The sequence below is a fragment of the Acinonyx jubatus genome, chromosome B2, assembly GCF_027475565.1.
Source record: "Acinonyx jubatus isolate Ajub_Pintada_27869175 chromosome B2, VMU_Ajub_asm_v1.0, whole genome shotgun sequence".
Classification (NCBI taxonomy): Eukaryota; Metazoa; Chordata; class Mammalia; order Carnivora; family Felidae; genus Acinonyx; species Acinonyx jubatus.
Window position 1 is genome coordinate 66047272 of NC_069385.1, and position 24960 is coordinate 66072231.

At 33.5% G+C, this 24960-nt stretch overlaps 1 protein-coding gene and 1 long non-coding RNA gene across 2 annotated transcripts in view; both read right to left on the bottom strand.

The window, feature by feature from the left end:
- Window positions 1-616: 616 nt before the first annotated feature.
- Window positions 617-24960, bottom strand: part of LOC128315578 (uncharacterized) — a 209753-nt gene continuing 185409 nt past the window's right edge. The window contains exon 4 of the long non-coding RNA XR_008298465.1: window positions 617-737. This is a non-coding gene — a long non-coding RNA (uncharacterized LOC128315578). The remainder of the gene's footprint in view (window positions 738-24960) is intronic.
- Window positions 10887-12753, bottom strand: LOC106980087 (glycerol kinase). The gene has a single exon (XM_015078053.3). It carries the CDS (start codon window positions 12716-12718, stop codon window positions 11057-11059), a length of 1662 nt encoding a protein of 553 aa, XP_014933539.1. The 5' UTR covers window positions 12719-12753; the 3' UTR covers window positions 10887-11056.

Here is a 24960-nt window from a genome sequence, read left to right on the forward strand (position 1 = left end):
GATGATTTAAAAGGCTCTATAGAGAAAAAGTCAAGACTTTTTTGGTCTATGATTATAAGTGAGTGTGGTTTGGAACTGTTTAAATGGGGAGAGACCTATATTCTTAGAAACCTTGACTCTTTTTTAACTTTCTCATTCTTTCCAGCTGGCTAGAGCCTCTACTTTTCTCCAAATCAGGTGCCTGTCGAGATGGAAGCCAAATTTTTAAGAATTAGATGGAAATAACACTTCTTATTTCATATTTCAAATGTTGAATCTCAACTAAAAGGCAAGGGCAATTTAAGTCAAAAACATGCAGGAAGAGTTAAAGAAATAGATACGTGGTAAATCATACGGCAGAAGTGCCACGTCTTACACAAGTCACATGTGGTTTTCTTTAATAGAAATAAGTCACTCCTATTATGCAGAGAATACTTCCCTCTAGCTATTCACATCCATTTAGTGTTCAACAGCTTGCCGAAGTGAGAGTCTTTGAAGGCTTAAGTATATTCATACGCTCATAAAAATGACACACTCATTAGCAATTATTGGACCAAAGAAGGTCTGCAATTTTTCCTCAAAAAAAGGAGCCTCATAATAGCATTTGTTTTGTTTTTTAAATCTAAATCTTTATTGATCATTATTATATGCAGGCCTTTTGGATAGCTCAAAAGGAATCAAATTACCTGGGTTCCGAATCCACTTTCTGTTTGATCTTCAGCAAATTATTTAGTCTCCTTTTGTTTGATTTTCTTAACCTGTAAAGTTGAGAAATAATAACCCATAATTTATAGCGTTGTCGAGCATTAAATCAGATCATGTATCTAAAATGTTTAGAATTTGCATATCACACTGAGGGCCACACTTGTTACATAGTAGGTGCTCAGCAAAGTTACTCAATGAAGACTACCACCTGTTATTTTCGTTACAGTTTATTCGCATGACAATCATGTGAGCAGGCAATCTTATTGACAATTTGAATATGACACAATTAAGAATCTGTAGTCCCCAGTTATATTCTCAAGTTCATTCAAGAAATCCTAAGCGGTAGAGCCGATGGGTTGGTACACAAGCCAGGTCTCTACAGCACAAAGTTAGCAACTCTTGTCTCTTAGCTTTTCAAATTACATTCAACACAATATATACTCATGTATGTTGTCTGTGTCAGGCCCTGTGCTTGGACCTAGGCAATCAAAGATGGATAAGACACTATCTATCACCTATGATATTCTTCATAGATAGTCATAAGTGAAAATTAATTATTTAAATACATACACTCAGTGTTCTACAGACACTAGAGTGAGAATAAAAGCATTGCCTCATTGTAGCAGCATGGACTGTGGTCTATGAAGACTGGGGTGATAGGGAAACCTGGGTGGCTCAGTTGGTTAAGCATCTGACTTCAGCTCAGGTCATGATCTCACAGTTCGTGGGTTAGAGCCCCGCATTGGCTCTGTGCTGACAGCTCGGAGCCCGGAGCCTGCTTCAGATTCTGTGTCTCCCTCTCTCTCTGCCCCTCCCCTGGTCTCTCTCTCTCTCTCTCTCAAAAATAAATAAACATTAAAAAAAAAAAAAAGAATGGGATGATATTGTAAAACACCCACTCTGCAATGAGGCGTACATAAACAGGATTTGTTTCTTTAACCACATACACTTTTTAAAAATGAAATTTCTAAAAGCAAAATCCAGTAAAATTTTACCTATAGTGTGTATTTTCTTTAATTAGCTAGAAATTTTTGATACTCAGGCCCATAGTTTTGGATACCTATGGCTAAAAGTGCTATTTCCTACCAAATGTCAAATCAGATTACTGACAACTTTCAGCTAAATTTCAGAAATCCAACAATACCTTAAATCCAGTTATTTATGGTATTAATAGTTAAGATGTCATGCAGAGTTTGGTTTGTGGTTTTAGTTGCTTTAAGATTTGCAAGAAAAAATTGAAAGACAGAAAAAGGTTGAGATTATTTGAAACAGTGTGGGCTGCTTTTTCCAGATAATATTAGGAAGATTTTAATATATTATTAGTAAACACCAATATAATAAGTTCTGTTACACTACTGTACATTATACTCTTATGATATACCTTCGTTAATTGCATTTAGAAGTCTATCTAGCAGTATTCACTTAAATTTCTTTCAATTACAAGGATTCGTCCCACCTGAATCTGAGCCATTGTGTGATCAGCTATTTGAGGTTATTTGGGATCCTGGCACTTGGCATTTTTCTGCATCTTCCCATCTTACACACATTGAGCTATCTGCTCTTGATGTAGTAACAAATAATTAGAATCACAAGAAGTATTTACTCATTTTTCATGAACAGTACAGATGATATTTATAAATGACTGCAAATACTCTTAGAATGCTGTTGATTTTTAGTGAAAGATGGTTTGTTTTCAACGTATTTGATATTGCAATATATCATACATAACATGGAATGCGCCCAGTGCAGAGAATTGGACTTTGGTTTCGAAATAGCAGTGAATTGATTATTCTTGCTCACAAAAACACTACCCATAATTCATGAGTTCTCTTTGCTTAATTTTTTAAATCTTTTACTTATTTATTATTCAACAAAGTCTGTATCAACAGCCCACAGGATAATTTTCAATGATTTTTATTAGGCAAGAGTGAAGTAAATACAAAACAGAAGTAGCTTTTCTCTAAGCCCCAGCCTGGGGAGGGGGCAGGGGAGAATTTGCTTCAACTTGATGAAGCAGTTTATCTACAAAATCTTGAGATTAAAATGTCCTTGGCAGTTTTCTAAATTAGAGAAAAGTATTACAAATTTAGAAGTGCTAAAAGGAGAGTGGAGCCCAATCTAGTAAATACTGAAATAACATTCTTTTGATAATGCTAGAACTTTTTTGAGATTTAGACTTTTTGTGTCCCAAATTAAAGGCATCATTTAAATAATTTTGTAAATTCTCACTTATTAAACCAAAGAAAATATGCATATTATGGTAGAAAATTACTCACCATCATAATCTTATTTTGCTTACCCTAAAAATGCTCTTATATAATTATATTAATCTTATATAATTCCATTTTCATCTTATCATTATGAAAAATGTGAAAAATTTCCAAATTCAAAAAACACAGGAAAAGAATCTTATAACAAGTATCAGCACATCATATTCATCATCTAGAAATAAAAATTCTTTAACATTTTGTGATAACAGCTTTATCTACTTATTAATATTTATGTATATATATTTTTTTACCATTTGATGGTTACAAAGTAATGATAATTTACCTAAATATAAATCATTATGCATTTCCTAAATAGGACATACTCCTACCTAACCTCAATGCCAATATCCTATATAAGATATAATAGTACATTAGAAATACTATTATTTTCTGAATTTTAACATATAACTCATATTCTAAATTCCTCAAATATCTGCCATCATTTTTTATTGCTATTTTATTTTCAGCCATGATACAAAAAGTTTCACACATTCATTTTTAAAGTTTTTTTTATTGTTTTTAAAATTTATATTAGATTTCCACCATTTTATTCTTTTAAGATACATTTTTGAAGACAGTAAGTCTGTTTCTTTTATTTTTTACTTTTTTAATTTATTTATTGTCAAGTTAGCTAACATACAATGTACTCTTTGCTTCAGGAATAGATTCCTGTGATTCATCACTTACATACAATATCCAGTGCTTATCCCAACAAGTGCCCTCCTCAATGTCCATCACCCATTTTCCCCACTTCCCCAATCCCCCACACCCATCAACCCTCAGCTTGTTCTCGTATTTAAAAGTCTCTTATGGTTTGCCTCCCTCTCTCTTTGTGTCTTATTTTTCCTTCTCTTCCCCTATGGTCTTAAGTTTCTCCAATTCCACATATGAGTGAAATCACATGATATCTGTCTTTCTCTGACTTATTTCACTTATGTCAAGATTTCATTATATATATATATATATATATATATATATATATATATATATATATAGTCCATTACACACACACACACACACACACACACACACACATATACACACACACACACCACATCTTTATCCATTCATCAGCTAATGGACAGATGGGCTCTTTCCATACCTTGGCTATTGTTCATAGTGTTGCTATATACATTGGGGTACATGTGCCCCTTTGAATCAGCATTCCTGTATCCTTTGGATAAATTCCTGGTAGTGCTATTGCTGGGTCATAGGATAATTCTATTAATTTTTGAGGAACCTCCACACTGTTTTCCAGAGTGGCTGCACCAGTTTGCATTCTCAGCAAGAGTGCAAGAGGGTTCCACTTTCTCCACATCCTTGACAACATCTGTTGTTTCCTGAATTAATTTAGCCACTCTGACCTGACCGGTGTGAGGTGCTATCTCAATGTGGTTTTGATTTGTATTTCCCTGATGATGAACAATGCTGCGTATCTTTTCATGTGTCTGTTAGCCATCTGATTGTCTTCTTTGGAAAAGTGTCTATTCATGTCTTTTGTCCATTTATTTCTTCACTGGATTATTTGTTTATAATTCTGGTCTTTAGCCTGTATTACAAAGCTGTAATCATCAAGACAGCATGGTATTGGAAATCTGTTTCTTTTAGAATTTCCCACATACTAGACTTGCCTAATTATTTCCTGATGATGTCATTTAAACTTTTCCTCAAACTCTATTACCTGTAAACAAGAAATTAGGCCTAAAGGCCTGATTTAATTCAAATGATTTTTTTTTTTTTGGCAAAAATACAGTACAAGTAATACAATCTACTGTACACTGAATTCCATCAGTAGGCACAGTATCTGGTTGTACCAAAATAAGTAAGGCTAACATTCATCTTTCTTTGAGATTATAGACTAGATCTCTCTATTATAAAGATATGTTTTTCTTCTTTCATAATTAGCAAAAAATCTGTGAGATAATACTTTTCACACTTTAAAAATATCTGGTCCTCAATAATCCTTCATTCACTTTTTTTTTTTTGCCTACACTAATGATCATTTACTGAATCACCAATGTAATAAGGAGTAATTTTCTAATTATATAATTCTTTCTATATTTTTACCTAGCCTTCTCTGAGCTGTTGATTATCGACAGGAGATGAATTACAGTTTTTGATTAAAGGGCAGCATTTATGTTTAATTCAGCCTCTATAATTAATGAATTTCAGATAACAGAGTTGGGGTAATATTGGTGGCAAATGAGTTTTTCTTTATAGTTTTTCTCTCTTTTTTTTAACATCATCATGGACCCATGAATTTTTATCAGTTGGATATTTAAGAATCTTTTTTAGTCATTATTTATTTTTATGTCTAAATTACGGAAACTTAGTTTATAAAGAAGAATACTCTATGGAAATAGAGAAAATATCTGTAAAACGAATACTTCTAGTTTATGCTCCAGAACATGTAATTAATTTAACATATAATATCTTGGTCCTTGAAAATATTTAAATAATTACTCCATGTGCTTTTCTGTTATACCTAAACTCAAAAGAAATAAATATTGCTAAAAAGTTTAGGAGATACAAACATTCAGCTGGAAATTAAATAATCAGACATTGTTTGACTTACTCTACAACACTGCAATGGCTATAAACATCTTCATCAAATATTTAGCATACCTCCACGTAGGAATGGGCTTTCTCTGATACCTAAACTACTTGTTACTAAATATTTTTTCTAAACTTTCTTAGGCCATTGTCAGTTAAGAACATAGCAATATTATTTTTGAATTTACTGCTTTGTTATTTTCATGTCCTATTCTATAGACCTACCATAGCATTTGTTAGAAAACCTACAAACTACACACTTGCCAACACAGATCTTATTGAATTAAAAAGGACTTACATTTTCTATTTTTTTTCCTAACCAATGGAGTTCAAGAAAGGTAGAAACTGCTTCCATTAACAAGTATAAATATGCATAACATTTTCATAATTATGATAAAATCTTTACAAAATTATGAATACAATGAAATGCTGAAGTAATATATTAATATTATAACATTCAAAAGAAGCATAAGTATTTGTCATTTTAGAAATGGGCCATCTTGCATAGCTGTCATATCTTGGCACATGGCTAAGGTCTAGCGTGGTAACTTCTATGGAAGAGTCAGAGTTGAGAAAGGAACCTGTAAGTAGACATTCTTACTAGAAAGTGGGAGACACTAGGAGTATCATATGATGGGAGAATATTAAGTCCAGCATTTAGAATATGATGACCAGCACTACAGACAATGGAACACATGTTGTGGCTGCAGGTAGTAGGTAAAATGGAACTTAGCAACTAGCAAGAGGAATTAATAGGAATTATAAAACCTGAATCCATTTATAAACTGAATTTGATAATTCTAGAATTGACAGCTAGGCAGATAATCAATTGACATGGAAATCTGCCTTCTGGTAATGGGCAAAATGCCACCAGAATTCATTCAATATGACTCCAGTTCACCTTGAGAATATCACTATCATAACAGACTCCTTGCCTTACATGGACAATGGTATGGACAAACTACTGATAAAAGAGATGTCAGGCACAGGAATAAGAAATGGAATGTAGTAAGTGCAACTAAATATATAATAATAATAATATAACAACATCCTATATTATAATATATAATTATAATATATAAAATTATATAATATATATAAAGTTTATTTATTTTGAGAAACAGAGAGAGTGGAGGAAGGGCAGAAAGAGAGGGAGAGAGAGAATCCCAGACAGGCTCTGTGCTGTCAGTGCAGACCCTGATGTGGGGCTTGAACTCATGAACCTTGAGATCATAACCTGAGATAAAACCAAGAGTCAGATGCTTAACCGACTGAGCCACCCAGGCACCTCTGCAATTATATTTTGAGGCAGGTCCTAGGTTTGGAGAACAGGATGAACATATTCTAATTTTAAATAGGAAAAAAAGTCAAAGTTGGTCAAGTTTCAATAAATGATTTGATGTACTGTCTGAATATTGAGCTAGAATTCCTTGATTTTGTACAGACCAAGATCAAGCTTAATGAGGTTGAACTAGGATGATTCAGTCATGATGATATGGAGGGACTGTATATTGAGGCCAAGAAGAGACAGGACTTGATGGACTACAGACCAAACAGATTTCAGATGCCTTGAATTTAGAAATAAAGTTGGTTCTAATTTTAAAACTAAAAATGAAATAGATTATGATGGGAACATGAAGTGCAGTCTTTTAGAGAAATAATTTGGCATTCCTTCAATACATTAAACACACACTTACCATTTGATTTGGCAACTCCTCTGCTAGATATATACCCAAGAGAACTGAGAACGGGTGTTTAAACAAATACTTGTACTTGAATGTTCATAGTGGTATTATTCAAAATAGCCAAAAGATGGAAACAACCAAACGTTCATCAAATGATGAGTGAATAAACAAAATGTGGTATATCCATACAATGGGATATTTTTCAGCCATAGAAATGAAGTATTGATGCATGCTACAACATGGCTAAATCTTGAAAATATTATGCTAAGTGAAAGAAGCCACTTACGAAAGACAACATATTGTATGATTCTATTTATATGACATACCCAGAATAGGCAAATATATAGAAACAGAAAGTTGATTAGTAGTTTCCTAAGCCATTGTGGTGGCGGGCAGGGTTGGGGACATGGAGTAGGTTGAGGAGGATTGGGGTGTGACTTAATGGGTATAGGTTTCCTTCTGAGATGTTGAAAATGGTCTAAACTTATGAATGTGATGATTCTTGCACAACTTTGTGACTACACTAAAAGCCATTGAATTGTAAACTTTATGATTATTTTTTAAAGTTTATTTATTTTTGAGAGAGATAGCATGAGAGGGGGAAGAGCAGCGAGAGATAGAGAGAGAGAGTATCCCAAGCAGGCTCTGTGCCATCAGCGCAGAGCTCAACGTGAAGCTTGAACTCATGAACATGTGAGATCATGACCTGAACTGAAACCGAGTCAGAGGCTTAAATGACTGAGCCACCCAGGTGCCCTCAATTGTAAACTTTAAAATGGGTGAATTTTATGATCTTTGATTTATATTTCAGTAAAGATATTTTTAAAAGAAAAAAGTTAAAAACAAATAACCACAATAGAAAAATGCAATTTAAGTGTGATTTGAGGAATTCCTATATTCAAAAACATATATCAAGCCATGCACTTATATTTAGGTAACTGCAAATGTTTAAAAAGTGGAGTATCATATGGGATCATTTTTAAAGTAATGTTTTTAAATACACGTTTCACATTTTGATAAATTTTTCTAGCCCCATACGACTGAGATATTTAATGTTTAAATATTTGCATGGTTTATTGAGTGTATTTACATCTTAAGAGTCTCTTTTATTCATGCATTTACTTTGATGAAGTGTAGCACTCTTGTGCCATATAAAAATTCCCTTTGCCCTTTTTTCTTTTGCAAATATGTTGATTTTTCCCTGAGATACATCCCCAAATGAGTATCATTTGGCATTTTGTTTTTTTGTTACCATATCAGTTCCATGTCTTCTTAAAGGAAAAGGATGGCTCACCCAATCATTCTAGATCAACATCATATTTGAGACCAGATAATTAGACACCTCTTTCCAATTTAAAATTTCAATATAAGAAAGCATTTCTATAGAAGTTTAAAAACAAATAAACAAGAAACTCAGGAATCCTTCACAAACTTGAATGAAGCATGATTATTTACCGTGGTACATTAAACACATGATTATGTATAACAGATTTACACCATCATTTTAATAGCACATTGTTTTAATTAGTTAAACTAAATCCTGTTCATTGAAAAATGTTGTGGCAGATTGTCTGGTGACAGTTCATTTTTCCTGATTATATTTTTAATAATATTTTATTGATTACCTGGAATACAGTTTTATCTCTGTGATAACAGATCTCATGGCAAGAAATCCTTCATAAATACTCTGAAAGTATTATTTTTGCTAGCTTTTTAAGACTCAATTCTGAGTTTGTCTTAAAGTTTTTAAAACTTTGCTCTGTATTTGGGAAACGAATAACAAAATTTTACACTACTCAGTGGCAAGAAGAAAAAAGTTGTTAAATTTAGGGGGAGTGGCAGATCTACCAAGATTTAGAGTAATCAAATTTATCCCTTTTTATATTTTATTTTAGTGCCTTATACCATGTTTTAATTCAAGATTTGGAACTGCATTGAAGCCTTTGGAGTGAATCTGCCTTAATACACAATGCCAGTTTTCCTTTGGTCTAATTTAGTTCTCTGGTGATGGCTGAAATTGTGTTTATCTGAACTCTTATTCTCAAAACCCTTGTCCTGGATCAAATAAAATGACTGGCTTTAAAAATTAAAAATAATATATTAATATTAATATAATTATATTGTTTTATGAGTTATATTAGGTATACTAATTATACCTAGATAAATGCCCTTATTCTAGATTATGGGATCATTATATTACTTATTGATGTTTGGTGTTTTCTCTTTTTTTTACCTCTCTCTCTGTGATTAGCATACCTCTTCCGTATTATATTTTCTGTCCTCTTAATTTTTTGATACATTTGTCTTAAATATTAATTGCATTTACATTTTAAACTGAGTAGCTAAATTGTGCAGTGGAAACATAATTTTCAATATGGGTCCACAGATCATTTATTTTTTTAGTTATCATTTTATGCCAGACAAGAATAATTAATCTTTGAAAATATGGTCTTTCAACTCTCTATGTTCGGGCTCAACAATCTATATGGACTATGGTCAAATCACATGCAGGTTCTTAAAATACCAAACAAATTTGCTCCAACTCACTTTAATGAATGAGAGTAAATTGCATGCTTTTAATTTCAAGTAGATAATTATGTCATATAGAACATCTTATGTTCACCATCTGCTCTCCTTTCTTAAAAAAATCACTCCTTGACCTACAACTACATGTTAATATTTTTGTACTTGCCATCAGGAAAACTATAGGCACAGTCTTCAAATTTTTCTTCTCATTAAAAAAAATTACTTCAGTTGAGATTTTTGTTCCCACAATTGCAAAGAGGTTTCTATTTTCAAAGTCTTATTAATACAAGATCTATTTAGCCTGATTCAAAATCAGCTCTTGATTCTCATCAGTCACCAGCATTTAACCCAGATGATTATTCTCTTCTTCCAAAACCCATTTTTTTAAAGTACATTTTCTTTTATTAACCCAAAACATATACTTAAACTTTAAATGCTGGCTCTTTAGGAAAAAGTTTCTTCTGGTAAATATTCATAACTGTTGCCCAAAAATGTACACAGTGTTTTCCCCAAAATATTTATAAACATAGTGGTCCACTTAAGACCAGCCCCATCATAACCTACTGGATACAATGTGCTCTTAATTTATAAATAGGCTACCCTCTGTATATAAAATATAAAGGCATATATGTTATATGTACAAAGTAAGAAATATAAAAAGGAGATGGAAAAAAAAAAATAGTGTTCTTCCTATAAGATCCAGACAGCAATTCAGTGAATTAGCAAAATCAGGTAAAAGGTCTGAAGAATTTCAGTTTTGGCAAATACCTTTCTAAAAAATATCTAGGCTATGAGAGTACTAAATTTACATTTTAAGAATTTAGTAGAGGTTTCCATTTAAACATTCAGTGAAGATGTTGTGGTCTTCTTAATATGCACAAAAGAAGAATTTTAGGGTCTGTCAAAAAGAAACAAAAAGTCACTCATTTGTAGGTGGTTAGTAATCACTTCTTAATCAAATGTGTGTAGTGCAGAGAATCAAATCCCAGACCATCAGTGTTTGAATATGTTTGATGAAAGATTCCAATGAAGAATCTGAATTCTTCCTAGGTCTCAGAGGGAATGGGGCAGAACATAATGGCAAATGAGGGGTCAGCCCCAAAGGTGGCTGGTCCAATCTTAACTCTCCATGTTAAAAAAAAAAAAAACAAAAAAAAAACACCAAATGTTTCTATAGCATTCTGCAGAATTTTCTTTATTTCAAAGCCCAGGTCTACTTGAAGGGTCATGTAGCAAGTGACTTATACTATGAACAGTGACATCACATTAAGAGACAATCGTTAGATTCTTTCACTAGGCAAAGAGCTCACGTCTTTGGAATCCATGAGTTGGTATTATTTATGGGATACCTGAGATGTACCTTGCTCCGATTAACATTACCATGCTACTCACTATAAAAAAGCCCAAGGGTAGACTACAGAAGATACTAGGGTCACCACTTTCTGAAGACTGAGCTGTAACCCAACCCATTGACTTTATCACAGCTTTCTTCCATGTAGAGTAACGAATTTCACTTTCCTCAGCGTTGATCTGGGGTTCAAACCGCTCCATCATAACCGCTGACAAATCCTCGGGTTGGAGACTCCAAACATCAACTCCTTCTGCAGCCCCTGCTGCCATGGCAGCTCCCAGGGCAGTTGTTTCAGGCATTGAGGTTTTCACTACTGGAATATACAGAATATCTGCTTGTAGCTGCATAAGAATTTTGTTGTTGGTCATTCCTCCATCTACCTGTAAATGACTGAGTGGAATCCCACAGTCGCGGTTCATGGCATCCAAAATCTCCCGGGTTTGGAAACAAACAGCTTCTAATGCAGCAAAAGCAATATGGCATTTATTGGTGAACTGAGTGAGCCCACAGATGATCCCTCTTGCACTGGGCTCCCAGTAAGGTGCATATAACCCTGAAAACGCAGGGACGAAATAGCAGCCATACGATGTACCTACTTCTTTAGCAAGTTTTTCTATTTCTTCTGAGCTCTTTATAATTCCAAGATTGTCTCTTAGCCAGCGAATAACAGCACCAGCTATAGCTACAGAACCTTCCAATGCATAATACACTGGTTTGTCTCTGCCAAGCTTGTAAGCCACTGTGGTCAGAAGGCCATGTTCAGAAAACACACACTTATGGCCTGTATTACACAGTAAGAAGCAGCCTGTTCCATAGGTATTTTTGGCTTGTCCATCCTGGAAGCACATTTGTCCCACCAATGCAGCAGACTGGTCTCCCAAACACCCAGATATTGGGACACCTTCCAAGACCCCAGCTTTCATTAGGCCATAGATCTCAGAAGAACTCCGGACATTTGGAAGAATTTTCATTGGAATTTCAAAAAATTCACAGAGCTCTTTATCCCACTCCAGAGAATGAATGTTGAAAAGCATTGTCCTACTTGCATTGGTTACATCTGTACAATGGACACCTCTGTTGGTCCCTCCTGTCAAACTCCAAATAAGCCACGCATCAATGGTCCCAAAAAGAGCTCTGTCTTCTTCAACAGCCTCTTTCACTGTTCTCACATTGTCAAGGAGCCAGCGAAGTTTCACAGCACTGAAGTAAGTGCTAAGTGGAAGGCCTGTCTTAGACTTGACAAAGTTATTATTTCCTGGAATTTTTTTACTAAGATTCTCAACGGTAGACTGGGTTCTTAAATCAAGCCACACCACAGCATTGTAGAGAGGCTCTCCAGTTAACTTGTCCCAGACTACAGTGGTTTCCCTTTGGTTACTGACACCAATAGCTTTTATGTTGGAAATATCAATATTGAGCTGTCCAAGCTTCTCACATGTTTTCTCTATACACTCATAGACAGACTGCAGAATTTCCTTAGGGTCTTGTTCCACCCATCCTTCTCTTGGAAACTCTTGTTTTATTTCCACTTGATGATGACTAAGTAGTTCGGCTGTTTTTGAATTGAAAACCAAAAAGCGCGTTGAGCTGGTGCCCTGGTCCACTGCCCCCACCAATGGCCCCAAAACTGCTTTCTTCGAGGCTGCCATGAAACCAGCTTCCGGTCAGCGGGTATTGCGTCCAGTTTCCAGGGAGACAGTGGCACGCGGGGGAGGGGCAGGTGGTGAGACAGAAGGCAAGGAGGTCGGCTACAACGGCTGAATGCCGGAAACCCATTCTCTTGATCTCTACCTCTCCACTGCTCTAGCTCCTGTCACTTTTGCTGCTTTTTCATCTTCTCCATCATTGTGGTCAGCAAAACCCAGGTCTCAATCTCTGACATCCTTTCTTCTCTATATACTCTGTCTCCTTAGAGGATCTCATCAAGTCCCCTGCCTTGACATACCACCTTTATGCTGATGACCCCATAACTTATATCTATAAACTTTCTAAACTGAAGTCTTGCTTAAACATCAGTTTTATATATAGCCAACTGCCTAACTCAGTTATCCCCTTGGATGTCCAAAAGGCATTCTAAATGTAATATGTCCAAAAACAGGCATTTGTCATCCTCATCATACATGATCCTCCAGAATTTTGCCCACATTAGTAAGTCACAATATCCTTTTTCCACTTGCTTAGGACAAAAATCCAAAGACATATCATCTACCACCATTCTCTCATACAGCACATCTAATCCATCTGCAAAAGCTATCATGTCTTTATTCAAAAAGCATCTCAAATCCACCACTATTTACTGCTCTACTGCTATTACCTAAATACAGTTTTCATATCTCACCTGAATAATTGCAAAAGCAATTGATGTTTCCACTTCCATCTTTAACTTAAAAGTCACTGTATAACTGAAAGCAGTTACATCCAAATGTATCAGATTAGGTCACTCTTTTGCATGCTCTATGATTGCATTCCATCTTATTCAAACTAATACTTAGAATCCAGCATCTTAATGTTGTCTAAAAGGTGCCATGGAATCCAGCCTACCTAACTTTTCCCTTCTGCAACATCCTATTCTTCTGCTTTAGCCACAATACACTTCTTGCTCCACAACCTAGGTTTGAAATCATTTTCTCCCAGACTCTTGTTTAATTCATTGATCTCAAAAATTATTATAAGCATTCCTTATAAAAGAACAAATGCAAAGTTGTGACTATTTATTATTTCCTGCTTTCTTTTTTTTTCCTTTGCCCTATAGACTTATCAACACAACTAAAAAATTACCTAGAGTTATTTCAGATTTGAAAGATCCTACCTCCTTCCTTCTTTTCTTTCTTTCCTTCCTTTCTTCCTATCTTCCTATCTTTCTTTCTTTCCATTTAGAGTTTAGAGTTAGGATTTGTTTCAGCAGGGAAGAGCATTAATTGCTTAGGGTAAAGGACTTAAACTGAATAGTCCAGGCAACTTCTCATGTGAAGAAGCTCCCAGGAGTGAGGGCCAATTTAACTTCCTTCCTATCTCAGACAATTGACATAGGGTATGTTATGAGAGAAGGCACTGAGCAAATATCATATTGGTCTCTAGGGTAGCCCAAACCTATGCTCCTGCTAAAATCATAGTTTGTACTGTAAACTGACTTTTCATAATACCAGAGCTCTTTATGAAATTCAAAAGGTAACTGAGTTGCATCATTGACACTCCTCACTGTTAAATGTTTACTTTTATTAGATTCATTTAAAAAATAGTAATGTATCATATTATGTTTTGCATGGAGGAATGGAAGTTGATTTCAAATATCAAGGCCTACAGAGATTAAGTACATGGAGGAGAAAGGGAGGGTCATATTAGGCTCATTTAACAGTATTCCATTCAAGCATGTTCTACTTTCCCTCAGGGCATGCTTATAAAGATGGTCCCTGCTGAGTTTAGGTCTACACATCACTTGTTATATCTAGAGGGAGAGACAGTTAATGATTTTACATACCCCTTGCTGTGAACAGAATCATATGTCTTCTCAATCAAATGATACAGATAATTAGTAATTCTAATAAAGACTCAAGCTTGACAAATTTTACAGAATTGATTTTAATTTGTTTGCAGCATGTTTAAAATTCCTGAAGTTTTAAGGCAAACTTTATCAATACAAAGTCTAATGGAGAATAGACTTGACCTTGCTATTATAAAATAGATCTTAATCCAGTGGCTAATGTCTAACTCTAACTCTAATGTCTAACTTTCATCTTTGGAATCAGATTTTAGATCTTCAACAGTTTAACTTTTTGTTTTCTAGTTTTCTCACCTATGAAATGGAAGTATTTTGTTAACAGAATAATAGTAATTAATAGAGAAAACATACAAAAAAATTAAAAAGATATGAGTTTTGTAACTATTTTATTATGCCCTAAAAATTTCATTTTATTTTGTACAGTTGTATAAATGACAACTATGTAGCACTGAGTTTAATTAGTTTTATTAATGTGTATCTTGGAGGAAAAAGTATATAACTTTATCAAAGATAATCCTTAAATCACTTAAAAGGTAGGATACCTTTTTAAGAAGATACAGTGTACAAATTAAAATTTGTTAGGCTAGCATTCTTGCATTTCATGAACTGTAAGAAATTTTTTTTTTCAATGGATGGTGGAAGGATTTCTGATCAATTAAATTACAGAAGCATAAAGCATTGCCTTAGATAATTCAGTACAATAAAGATTTTAAGCATGTAAGAATCCCTGCAGCATTATGATAGGTTTATCTTTGTTTAAATCAGAATTTCCAAAAGTTATTTCATTATAGCATATAACTATTTATATTATGTCCTCTTTAGCAGGACATAGTTTGGCAAACAGAGGTAAAAACATAATTGCTTCTTTGATTTACTCTAAATACGATACTATAGTAATTATTATTGAAAACTTTTATTTCCTTTTATCATGATGGGAGAGAATGGAAGCATAGTTGTTCAAGGCATTTTAACACCTTTTTTAACACAAGAAAGAAAGAATTGCTTCATTATTTTCCATGTACTCTTTGAATTATTTTTGATTCTTATTTCTACTGAGTTGTTTCATTCTTACCTATGATTTTTGCAATAAAATACAAATAAAACACAACATGACAAAATTAGAAGCACACTATAAAATCACTAGGCCACCCCCACCACTAAATATGTATTAATAATTTAAAATCACTGTCTTGGTAAGACACAGTGACTATACCTTGGTTCTATATGTGGCTAATTTTTAATGATTTTGGATTTATGAAAATAAACACAGCATGAACAGTTGGGGCAACCTGCACATAATAAAATATATGATCTGTTTCAGCCTATGTTATTTTTATATCATCCTGGATTATTCCTCTGGAAATTCACATCTCTTATTATTTTGCATTTGCCAATTAACTACTGCATATTTTGAAATCTCAAATTCCAAGGAAGTGGAATAGGATATTTTCAAATGCATACTAAATATATCTGTGATGCTAAACCCTGGGCTTTATTATATAGTCATATGACTATTATACATTTTTTAAAATGTTTATTTATTTAAGAGAGGGAGAGAGAGAGAGCATGAGAGAGTGTGTGAGCAAGGGAAGGGTATAGAGAGAGGGGGAGAGAAAGAATCCCAAGCAGGCTTCATGCTCAGAATGGAGCCCAAGACAAGGCTCGATCTCAAGACTGTGAGATCATGACCTGAGTTGAAATCAAGAGTTGAACACTTAACTGACTGAGCCACCCAGTGACCCCTATAATGATTTTTAAAACCCAGAATTAGGGTTTTATGATAAGGACAGTGAGAATGTGTATAGGAATCATATATAAAAGTGGCTGGGAGTGGAGAGAGACCCTAAATCTAGGACTACCCCTTGGCAGTTCAGCAGTTAGGAAAGGGCCAGCTTACCATAAGAAAGACCCGTGAGGTGGCATTCTGTTAAGTGAATGTAGGCCTGCGTCTCAGTGCAATGACTTCGTCTGTAACTGTAAGAAGACTAGTAACAGGAATGATGGCCCAGCTTGCAGTTCTTGCATTCAGACCCCTAGAGGATTCCAGGACATTTGTATCACTGAATACCTATTGGAATGTAGAGAAACTTTTATCTGCAATTTGATGTCATCTTATGGCATATTTGTGCATCCTGAACTAAACAGATAAAATAGTGAACACTACCATCATTTGCTATTTTCAAATTTTAAAGTTCAGCTCCACATAGTTTTAGAATGATGTAATCTTATTGCTATGTGACAAAAAATTATAATTCACACATGCTTTGTTTCTTTTTGATATTTTAATTTTGTACACCTTTGTGTAAATTATTATGACCTTTTCTGAATGACAAGGTCAAAAGTTCAGAAAATCTTTTGCACTGTAAAGAGAAGTAGATAACACAAGTATAACTGCTTCAGAGTTTTGACCTTTTAATAATTCAGTACTGAATTTTAAGTTAAAAATAAATAAGAGTTGTCAGAAATTGTCAGTTATACTGGGGCATATAAACCCATGGAAATGTCCAGCTGCAAATGCATACTCTTGAATTCTAACAAAATGAACATACATTGAGACACTTGTCTAGATTTCCTGGCTAAATAAAGATAGTTTTGAATTGAAATGAGAGGAAATAAAGAGATATAAAGAAAGGCAAAATCCTGTAATACCTTTAACAAAAAAGAAAATGACAAAAAGGTGGTTTTAGTAACAACCTGAGATACAAATTTGCATTGAGTAGCAAACAGGAATTGATAGTAAATGCTGAGGAAGAGCATAGTGTACTAGAAAACAAAGAGTAGTAGACGTTGGTGGCAATCACAAAAGAGACAAAACAATATACCAAGATATACTGAAAAGGGGAAAATGGAATGAAAAGGAAACAATAACCCAACAACTTTTCCACACACAAAAATACTTACACATATGTACAACTACATGGATACATGTATTCATTCCATTTACTCAATCCAGAAGAAAGGAAATTATTCTTTAATTATTTTGATTATTTTAAAACTCTCATCTGATGATTATTGCTTCAGAACTTTCTCCTGTCCTTGCTTTTCCCAGAATTAGTCATAACCTCTCTTGTAATATTTTTATCATGAAAATGGGAATGTTTTTGTAACTGTTTACTATAAGCGTAACCCTTTATAATTGTTAAAAACATCTCCAAACTACATAAAGACAAAAATAAAAATCTCTCTTCATACCACCATCCAGAGAAAATTGCTGTTCATATTCAAAATATATTTACTAACTTTTCTAATTTTCCTTAATTTGCATAGGTATGTATTTTTGTACAGAAATCAATTTTAAATCTCTACATTTATAATAGGATTAATAGGTGGGGTGCCTGGGTGGCTCAGTTGGTTATGTGGCCGACTTCAGCTCAGCTCATGATCTCACAGGAGTTCAAGCCCTGCATCAGACTCTGTGCTGACAGCTCAGAGCCTGGAGCTTGCTTTGGATTCTGTGTTTCCCTCTCTCTCTGCCCCTCCCCTGCTCACGCTCTCTCTCTCTCTCTCAAAAATAAATAAACATTAAAAAAAATTAAATAGGATTAATATGTATTGTATAGTCCTTTTCTCAAGTGAAATTTGCCTCATCTTTTTTTTTTACATCAATTCAAAATTCTCTATGGCATTTCTCCATTTTATGGATATATATATATATATATATATATATATATATATATATATATATATTCTTATTCCATTTTGGTTACATTAAAATTGCCTTAATGCAATTAATATACTGTCTGAGCATGTCATATAGTTGTTAAACCCTTCCTTTGGGATGAATTCCTAGAATTAGTATTGTCAATGAGTAGGCATATTTTACATGCATATTTACCAAGTGCCTTCCAAAAATTTTATACCACATTCTTTCAGTCTGTTAGATGAACTGTTTCTTAATAATCTCAACAGTGGAAGTTTTCATATATGTATTTAAAATCTGTCATCTTTCATGATTTTTTTCTCAGTGATTTATAAGAGTTTTGCATATGTTAGACATGAACCTTCTCTTTACCCCTTATATTGCAAATACTTTTTTTTCTTATTTTTGTGCTTGTTCAGCTAATTTCAGTTAATTTTTTATTCTGTTCAGAAGCTCTTTGGTTTTTACATCATTGAATTATCCACCAATTATTTTATTTTTTTAATTTTTAAATTTTATTTATTTTTGAGAGAGAGAGAGAGAGAGAGAGTGCACAAGTTGGGGAGGGGCAGAGAGAGAGGAAGACACAGAATCCAAAGCAGGTTCCAGGCTCCAAGCTGTCAGCACAAAGCCTGACTCTGGGCTTTCCAACTCACAAACTTGTGAGAACATCACCTGAGCTGAAGTCGGATGCTCAACCGACTGAGCCACCCCAGGTGCCCCTCAACCAATAATTTTATGATAACTGTTTTGTTATTATGCTTAGGATGGCTTTCTAGAATTCCTAAATTAGAGACACAATCAGAAACCATAAAGATGGACATTAAACAAACACTATATAACACATGATATCATGAACAAAGAAAATGCATAAGGGGGACATTTTCAGCAATATGTACAACAAATGATGAGTAACAGTAATATAAAATCTTAAAAATCTTTGAAAAGACAAGTAACGCAATACATGTTTTTAAAAATGCCAAAATCATTGTCAAATAAATTACACATTAAAAACACAAATGGTCGATATACATACATACAACCACACACACACACACACACACACACGTATATAATGGGTTGCGCTAACCTTTACTAATGTGTTATTATTTATCAGATTATGTAAAATAAAATTATATTGGTATTATTCAGTGTTGGCAAAAAAGCATTTGAAAACAAATTTGTATTTTATTTGATGTAATTGTAAATTAAAAGAAAAAGAGAATGGAGCAGTTTGTACTTATCAAAATTGAAATTTTCTGTGAACTTGACTCAAGCAACTTTTCCACACACAAAACTACTTACACATATGTACAACTATATGGGCACATGTATTCATTTTAGCATTGATATGATAATAGAAAATATATACAGAGAGAGGGAGGGACATAGCTCTCCATATTTACTAATTTTGGTTGCAATGACAGAGCCTGACACAAATAAAATTAAGACAAAAAGAATATATAGATTCTACATGCAATGTAAATACCCAGCGACATTCCTGGTCCTAGTCAATGAGAGATCCAGGGCGTCGAGCAATATAAATCAAGTCACCATCATTTTCTATCTTTTGAATACTTTATTATTTGTGTTGGTTCTAGGTTGACTTTCATTAATTAGTGGCAGCATAGCTACCATTAACTTCAGGCTCAGTTTTCAACCCAGCAGAAATACGTATCTTTACACTAACAATAAAAGAAATTATTTGTGTTACACTGGTCACAGATCATGTGCCCATCCCTAAACCAGACACTGTGCCCAGGAAGGCTCCATAACCTCTCTTTCTAGGCTTGAGTCATATGACCACACCTGGGGCTGGGCTGGAGTTAGCATACCCAATCCATTTGGACTGAGGTGATGGCTCAGAAATATGGGTTCTGTTACAAGAATGGGAGAAATGGATGCTGGAAGCCCAATGATATACTATAATGAGTTGCATTGTTAGGTAAGAACAATACAACTTGCTAAATGATATAAATTACATATATTTTTATAAAAAGTAAACAGTAAGTTAAGATTTCCTTAAAATATACATGTGTGAAAGTAGATATAAAAAGTACTTAGTATACACACAATTGTCAGTATTGGTTACCTATGACAAAGGGCTGGAATTTGAATGAGGTCTTTTTTATTAACTTAATATATTTCTGAATGTGTAAGCTTTTACAATACTGGTTAATAGGTAATGTTTATTGAGATTTTACTGTATCTCAGACTCTGTTAACTCGCATTACATGTATAATTTAATTTAATTATGCCAAACATTTCAAGAGGCAAATGTTATTTTTATAATGATTCCCAGATGAGAAAAATGAATAACAGGGACTTAATAATTGTTTAAAATGTCACTCCAGAGCCTTAATTTTTTAACTACATGGCTATAAATACATTTATACATATATATATATACACACATACATACATAATCATATATTAAAACATATGCATATATAAAAACTAGTGCATTATTTTGAATCACGATACTATATGTTATACTACATTATTGTGAATTATATACATATATAAAATAATAAAATATATTTTGTGTTCATAGTTTCACTTAATTTTAAAAATATTGTCTTTTCCATATTCATATATTAAAATAGTGACTATGTATATTCAAGTACTTCTAAAATCTGCAGTGTTTATTTACTTATTTATTAAAGTTTATTTATTTTTGAAAGAGAGAGAGAGCAAGTGGGAAAGGGCAGAGAGGGAGAGACAGAATCCCAAGCAGGCTCTCCTCTGTCAGTGCAGAGCCTGATGTGGGACTTGAACTCACGAACCATAAGATTATGACCTGAACCAAGATCAAGAGTCCTACACTTAACCAACTGGGCCACCAAGGCGCCCCTGCAGGGTTTCATTTAAAACTAATTCATATAGAACTGACGTATAAATATTAATATAGCCCAACTATTCTCCAAATTGTTAGTAAGTTATCCAAGGAGAGTTTATTAAATAATTCTATTTTTCCACTAGTAAGTACTTTATTATTATAATAACTAATTTAAATATAATAATCTGTGAAGTACATATTCTGCCCCACTAGTCTATCTATTATGAACCCAGAACTATTTACATTTTTTTTAAATGTTTCTTTTTATTTTTGAGACAGAGAGAGACAGAGCATTAATGGGGGAGGGTCAGAGAGAGAGGGAGACACAGAATCGGAAGCAGGCTCCAGGCTCTGAGCTGTCAGCACGGAGCCCGACGTGGGGCTCGAACTCACGGACCGTGAGATCATGACCTGAGCTGAAGTCAGACGCTTAACTGACTGAGTCACCCAGGCGCCACTGATTTACATTTTTAAAAGATCTCTCTAGTTGCACATTTATATAAGTCCATTTGATATTAAGAAGAAACGTAAAGCCAAAAACTTCCTAAATCGTCAATACTCTATTTTGACAGAATTATATTTATACATTTTAAGAACATTGTTTTTTTAATATTAACCACTTATGTCTATGAAAATGGCCTTTCTCTTCCTTTTTAAAAAAAAATCCTTTTATTGCTTTTCTTTCATAATATTCTTCACACAGTATTTCTCATCAGAGTATTAATATCCCAAGACATTTTATATTTTTTAAAGTTACTGTAATGCAACACAATTTACACTACCCATTTTTAAGTGGTTATTACTGAAGTATAGAATAGCTAGTGATTTTTTGTTCTTTTTGTAATATTGATTCTCTGTGTATTATATATTTTAATGTTACTGAAATATACTTCAGTTATATCAAACTAAAGTGGTTTTTCATTTATTCACATGTATAGCCATCACCACCATCTAATTATATATATCTGGCTTCTTTCACTTAAAATGTTTTCAAGGTACACCCATGTTATGACATGGATCATTCATTATTTTTGCTGCTGAATAATATTTCATTGTATGGATATACAACATTTTGCTTATCTACTCTACAGGTGAGGAACATTTGAGTTGCTTCTACATTTGGTTAGTATGAACTTAGAGAAGGCTGGGGTTGGGTATGGTATTAACTGTATATTTTATTTTCTGTAGTCTCATGTTTTGATATTTGGGGCTTTGTTGAGCCTAGAGAGACTGCCCTTCCCAATGCTAGCCAGTCTCTAGAGATAAGGATAAACAATTTGCAAATGAGCATGCTTTTAAAACAAAAATAAAATAAAAATAAAAATTATTTTATTTTAAAATAAAAACAAAAAGTAAGGGTCTAATACCCTAGTCACCTATTTTCACAGTCTAGTTATTTCATTACAACATCCCAAAAAATGATACTCAGCAAATATTTACACATTTTCATGTTCAAAGACTTAATTATAATTAACATGGAATTCTGTTGTTGTTGTTATATAAACCAATTACTCCTTTGACTCTAATATTAGATGAAAAAAATAACATTAGAGCTTTGGTGATTTTTGTTCAGATAATGTTTACAGATTTGAGGACAAGAAAGTGGACTTTAAAATTTTTCTAAATAACATTTGGATGGATAAATTTTAGGACTAGATAGGGCATAAATATAACTGAGTTTCTTTTCTTCCTAAAATGGTTCTATGAATAATGAGATTGGTATTTGTGGTTCTCTCATGGACCAAGGGTTATAAAAATGGGCCATAGTGATACAGATTGATTTAATCTTTTGACCAGGCTCAATTAGACTACACACATATGAATATTTCCAATGTTAGAAGTTATTGACATTCTTATGAATTACTGTGTTGACTACCCATTAATGTGATAGCTATAATAGGCTATTCTAAAACACCCGTTGAACTTTCATTTAGTCTGATTGAAATTGAGATTATAGTTAAGCTCTGTTGACTTGTTCTCAGTATAACATCTATTTCAATGGCTTTCTTTAATATATTAAAGCAAAATGTTAATGTAATTCTTGTGTAATAAAGAGTTTGGCTGGTCTTTGTCTCCACTTCCTGGGATGGAAACTCTAAATCCTAGACATTGTCCCATTTGGGGGAGTATGTTTGTTATTCTTGATGGTCCTCCTCTAAGACCACACCTGAGTTTATGCTAAGAAGGTGACTCAGGTGGACACTTTAATTGCTTTAGGTTGGGGGCTAGCCATACCAGAAACAGCAACTATATGATTAGAGGGATGAGGTTTTGTGTTACATGACATCAAATCAATCCTGTGGGAATGAGGGTTGGAGGTTCAGTTCAATCACATAATTTAATCAACCATATCTACATAATAAAACCCAATAAAACTCAGAGCTTGGGTATACTTCCTGGATGGTTATACACATTAATATGCCAAGAGGGTGACTCATCCTGACTCCACAGAGAATGGACATGGGAACTTCTCAGACCTTCCCCTATGTGTCTCTTGTTTTGACTTGTCCTGATTTTTAGCTTTGCAACAAAACTGCAATCATAGTATAGTACTTTCCTCAGTTCTGTGAGTTGTTCTGATGTATTATTAATGTTGAAGGGGTAACTGGAACACCAAATTTGTAGTCAGTTGGTCAGAAGTGTGTATGGCCTAAGAACTTCCATACTTGAAGCTAATGTCTGATTTGAGGGCAGTTTTGTGCCTGTGAAGTTTTACCTAACTCCTGGTTAGCAATCATAATTGGATTACAGTAATTATAATATAATATAATATAATATAATACAATATAATATTTTAATTATAATATAAACTACTTGATGAGAACAAATTATAGTTCTTCAGCCATAAGAACAAAATATTGAACAATCTGTAATAACAGGATGATTTGTTCTTTGAAATATATTAGCTGAGTGACAAAAACATTATGAACAATACATTTTATTAAACTGAGTAGCATTTTGAATAAATGAAAATATGAACAGATGTCATATTTGAAATAAGCATAGAGTATTTCAAGCATCATACAATTTTCAAATAAAATTAATCAGAGCAAGAGAGTATCCTGGAAATCTCTGAAGAAAACCAAGCTAGAGAAATATGGCAACAAAAATAAGTATGAAGAGTATTAATGAAATACACAAAGCTCTATTGAGCCATAATATTTGGTATCCTGGTATATACGGGTGTATATATAGTAACAGATTTTCCTATATGTATGTGTGCATGTGTGCAGTGTTAACCACCTGAGAAATTGCACAGATTAAATACTTAGAAGTGGAAACTATAGTATTCAAAAGCATGAAAAATCATTTGAGTCCATGTTGTAATATCTCAAAACTATTACCAGGGCTTCAGCTACTGGAATCTCCTTTGTCTTTCCTTGATACCAGCAGTAGTGGCCAAAGTGGTGAGATTGAGAAAAATCTAGTCTATCATCCCAAACTTACCTATGTGGTCTGGTGTTATAAAGGTAAAACTCACAAGTAAAATAGTGTTGATGATGGCATTCTGTAGTCTATCCCTTTCATAACGTGCCTTATTATTGGACATTAAGATATGGTTCTAAGAACATAAATAACTAAAGAAAAATAAACCTTTAAAAAAACACAAAGAACTCTTCCCTCAGCCTCTTGTAGTCTAATTGGCTATGTCTTCAAGGACATGTTGTTTTTCTGAAGGTTGCTTTGATAAATATCTAACATGCCTCTTGAACTGGGAAGTAAATTTTTCATTGCCTCTCTTCTCATATGTATATAATGATCCACATGGATAGACATTTATATATTAGGAAAGAAAGATGGCTAATAGATATATCTTACAACTTTTTTCAATTTATTTTTTCAACTTAATTTTTCAATAAACCTTTTTTAGACAATGCATTTCAGAAACTGTGTTAAAATGTTAGAAATGCAG

Bases quoted from the DNA above. Each gene is read 5' to 3' on its own strand.
- LOC106980087 (XM_015078053.3), bottom strand. From the start codon at position 12,718: ATGGCAGCCTCGAAGAAAGCAGTTTTGGGGCCATTGGTGGGGGCAGTG.